General features: G+C 39.2%; 1 protein-coding gene across 5 annotated transcripts in view; it reads left to right on the top strand.

The window, feature by feature from the left end:
* Positions 1–4,748, top strand: part of col25a1 (collagen type XXV alpha 1 chain) — a 129,634-nt gene that overhangs the window by 94,556 nt on the left and 30,330 nt on the right. For all 5 annotated transcript variants that reach the window (XM_025062607.1, XM_025062601.1, XM_017035024.2 and 2 more), the window contains one exon: positions 2,842–2,868. In XM_025062607.1, coding sequence (XP_024918375.1) covers positions 2,842–2,868 — 27 coding nt within the window. The remainder of the gene's footprint in view (positions 1–2,841; positions 2,869–4,748) is intronic.

Raw genomic sequence — 4,748 nt, 5'->3', positions numbered from 1 at the left:
CAACTCGAAATCATCAGTACCATAAGGTGTCTCTGGGGTAAATTAGAGGGGTCTTCAGCTCCTTGGAACTGGCCCGCTGCTTTGCAAAAAGTTTTCATTTGGAACATTATTCTACTTCAAAAAGGCTAAATATGGAAAACCAGTGGTCGATTTTGTACAATGTTCCATGTGCAAAAGAAAAAATTACTCTCACAGCTGCGATTTGGAGTTATTTTTTCCAATAGTCCAACAGAACTTAGAACGATAGCTACCCACAATGCACCCATGATTCATCTATAGATATTTAAAAATGCTGACTGGACTTGCATTTGGGGACCAGCATTTATTAACCTCATTAGATGGTTATATGAATAATGTGCTTGTGGTCTCCTACAATGTAGTGGCAAATATTCCAATGTAAAAACACAAACACGCCCAGCTGGGGTAGTAACATTTTCAGTTGAAAAGTGGAAAGAAAACCTCTTTAGGATGTTGAGGATGAAGGTACAGTTCAACTATTGACAAGCACAAATAAAGAAAATATTGAAATTTAAAAAACAATTTGCCTTCCTACAATAGCGTAGGTGCACACTGGCAGGGCCCACCCCCCACTTTGGCAAACACCTCTTATAACTGGATATATATTTGAGTAATTAGATGTTATACAGGAGAAATCCTAAGAGAACCTAATGTGTCAATAGAAAAGTGAACACTGTGATATCACAGTGTAATATCAACCTAAATAAATACTCTAAATTACTTTATTTTGAATTTTAAAACTTCAGGGGGCCCACACACACTGGAGCCGCAGTAAAGTTTACTCTTACATTACAGCAGAGCTGCCATGTCATGTACACTTACATAAAACAAACAACAGCGAGCTCTGCAATAACGGCGCAATGAACATAATGTTATGTTAACCTGTAGCTCCTCCGGTCAGAGTCAGGACACTGAGTCCCAGACTGTCAATACAATAATACTCTGGTTTAATGTTGCCAAAGCTTTCAGCAAAGGTTGAATGAGGAGATTTAGAAAACACATATAGCTAAATGCTGCGCAGGAAATGCCGAATCACCATCACCTGATGCCTCTTCTCCAAGTCACGATTGCAAACATTAAGGCCTTTGACACTTAGCTATAATGAATAACCTTTAAATGTTTAACTTTTTTTGTATTTTTACATAAATGGAATGTTCACAGTTCAGGAGAAATGTCAGGGACCCAGGGCTGAATACAAAGGGACAAGGAACAGGAACAGGACTTCCTTAAGGGTTCTTCACTCCCTGAAAACCCCCCTCCTCCTTCAGTAGCTCCTGAGTGCTCTCAGATGTAGCCAAGCTAATTAGTGTGCAGGCCAGTGGCACAGGCTTGCAAATACCTAGTTGGTCATAAAGATGTTTACCAAGCCCCACAGAGGATAGCTAACAAAGGCTTTTAAAAGGGAGGAGGAAAAGCTTTTTCTGGGTTCTCAACGTTGCTCATTGAGGGTTTTTGTAGTGCAGATGGTACGTACTATAAACCAGCAGCAACTGTGTGGGCCTCTTTCTGTAAATGTGAGAACTTGTTACTGGAGATTTTTTTTTTTACAGACAGGGTTTTGGTTTGAGTAAAAATTGGGACATTTTTACGCCTTTGTCACTTTGTCCTTAAGAGAAACTAAGTGTTATGGAAATATAGAACATGGAATATAACATCCTGGTCGCCTTGGTTGATAATTAAGCTGGAAAACATTTTTTCTTGCAATTATCATGCATGAGGCCTGCCTACAGTCCAGACAAGTCAATTGTTTTTTAGAATTTAGTTTGATGTTGAAAACACAACTCTCCAATTCCATTGCATTACCAAAAATACATTGAAAAAAAAGTATGTTTTTCTGCTCAAACAAATATAATTTGACAGGACAGATTAATAGGAATGGATGGACAGAAAAACCATCACATGAACAGTTTCCCCCATCATGATGTCCAGGTTGGAGTCATCACTTGTCTTTTTTTTATGTTAAGTGAAACATTACTGGCCCAGAATGCCTTGTATTTAGCAGGGGAGCAAAGGGCATGAATGAAGCCATACAGTTGTTGTTGTTGTAGAGGGCTGGTGGGGCACAAGGTCTGCCTGGCCTTGACACAAGCGGCCATGATGAGCCAAATGGATCCATTCACGACAGTAAAGATGGAGCCTTCCAACACCGGCTCTGACAGCCAAAAGTGAAGGTGTTGATGAACGATTGTGGCTATTGCTTCAGTACAGAAGTACAGCCAAGGTGGAGGGAACACACTCTGAGCCTGGATTTATTCATAAAACAGTCCTGTTTGTGTGCACGTTCTGATGACCAGCTCGAGGATGCGGTGAAACGTTGAAAATAGAAACTGTCCTTCCAGACACATCCATCACCGACTCAAATATCAGTTAAAGATGTGGCGCCTTTTCTGCCCTGTCCAACATATTAGCTTTGCTGGTCTTTCCAGCCGTCTGCCTAGTTAGATAATGGGCCGCTGCATGGAGTTCAAGTAGAAGAGTCAAACCAGGCGACGTCTATTCACTTACTAAAAAGAACTAAGTAGAGATAAACCATAGAAGATTTTATTATTCATGGTGTCATTAGAGATTCCTGTTTATGGAACAGCTCCATTAAAAAAAGACTCAAATTGTGTTCAGTCTACTGGGTTTTTTTTTTTTTTTTTTGACAAGAACAAAACAAGGGATGGATTGTGGTTTTGTTTTGCCTTACTATTGTGCTCACTGTATAAAAACTGACCGTGGCTTCACCAGTTTCTTTTCTTGGCTCTAAAAATTTGTATTTCATCTTACAAAGACTGGTCCTCTTCACGTCTCTTTTTTTTTTCTGTCTCCTCTCATTTCCAGGGGCCTGAGGGGCCACCAGGGCTAAAGGTAAGTTCCAAGAGTCTTTTTTTTTTATTCTCTCTGCTCCTCTTGCTATTCTTTTAAATTGGCTTAAATAAAATTTCCTGCCTTAGTCACACAAACCAATTCCTTAATGTCCTTCTTGTGCCCGGCTGTAGCCAAACTTTCTTTAACACGAGTGGCTAAATGTCTTTGCGCCAAGTAAACAGATGACAAGAGTGTTAAGTCTCAACAGCACGAGGAGGGAAAGGGGAAAGAAGTGTCAGAGAAAGACACAGAACAGAGAACCTGCAGCTCAGTGCTGTGATACACACTGTGGTTCCCTGGTGGCGCTGATGTGAAGAACAGATGTAAGCTTTATCCAGCCATCAGGTAGCTGCCAGTGTTTGTTCAGTGTAACCCAATCAGACACTTCCTGTCTGCGCTGTCATCTGTCAGCTTCCCCTCGGTGTGGGAGCCGTGTGCGTATGTGTCTGCCGCGTACGTGTGTGTGTGTGCGTAGGGGTCATCGATGACACACGGCCATGTTAATGACTCATAATCCAGACCCGAGGCTGCTCAATTAGATCTGCCGCCGGTGGAGTTCTGTGTTTAGCAGGGAGGCTACATCAACAGTTGTTCAGGTTTCATCAGCTTAGTGATTATTTGGTGACTTTATTTGATTTAAAGCAGGTCCTGAATAATGTTTGTCAAAACAGGAATCCCACTCTGCTCCCTCTTTGGCCTATTATCCCAAGTTATATTTAGGACGTTGTGAATTTTTTTTTTCTCCAGTTAAATGTTGCCTTGACTTAAGTCTCCCTTCTTATTTTGATATGTTAATGCGACCATTGTATCAGGGAATCAGCACAAGAAGCCAACGTACGCAAACCACTAGACTTGAAAGCTCGAGAGCGTTACTCCCTCGTTCTCGGCCTCTGCTTCCCCGTTGAGAAGATATAAAAATATCTATATCACAGGCAGGCAGTATTTATTTTTCCATTCTTTTGTGACATGGTACGAATCTAAGTGTATAAATAGGGTTGGAAACAAAGGTCAGGCAGAAGCACTGGTGGCTGCAGCGTTGAATTAGAGCAGCTTTGAACACTATGGGCAGGTTAGGGTGTTTTAGTTCTGATTGACGAAAGACTGGTGCACATCATCCAACAGTGATCATTTTGACAGACGATTTGAATTTTCTCTTAGTCTTTTAACTATATTGTGAGTGAGTCTTATTGAAATAATAGAACGGTTTTAATTTTATTTACTATTGTTTCTGTCTGGTAATTGTAAATTAGTATTAGTATTACACACACACACACACACATTCGCACTTGTAGAAGCACAGTCACATGCATTCACAGTTTTCCTTTCTAACCACTTCAGTTTGCAATGAGGAAAAAACTGAGGGATGCATAAAAGAATATAAAATAATATAAATCTAATACAAATAATAAATAAATAAAAGTATATTGAGTAGAACTGAATACAGAAAATAAGTATTAATATATAAATAAATAGTGGGAGCAAAACAGTAATACTATATAAATTAACTCAATAAAAAACAAATGTAAAGTGATAAATATCCATGTACCAATTAGTACCATATCATAACACAAAGATTAAAATGTATTATATGACTTAATGCACTTCAGTTAAAAGCCAGACTAAAAAAAATACACATATAGAGTAGTACTGAAATGTTGACAACAGGCCAAAAAAGATTTTACTTCATAACTACATTTACTTTACTTGCAGATATTAATACTTCAGTCTGCTTTCATTCATGTCTGCAGAAAAGATTTCAAATTTGTTGTGTTGTTCGTTTCTCAAATAGCCGTTTACAGTGTGTCCTGTTTTCGCTAACTTTAAAGGTAAAACATTTCCATGTGTCTAAGATGTTTTTGTCATGCTATTTCTCACTTGGA

This window comes from Cynoglossus semilaevis, chromosome 1 (genome assembly GCF_000523025.1).
Source record: "Cynoglossus semilaevis isolate Cse_v1.0 chromosome 1, Cse_v1.0, whole genome shotgun sequence".
In the NCBI taxonomy this organism is placed as follows: domain Eukaryota; kingdom Metazoa; phylum Chordata; class Actinopteri; order Pleuronectiformes; family Cynoglossidae; genus Cynoglossus; species Cynoglossus semilaevis.
The sequence above is the reverse complement of the archived record's forward strand: the minus strand, read 5'-3'. Positions and strand labels throughout refer to the sequence as shown.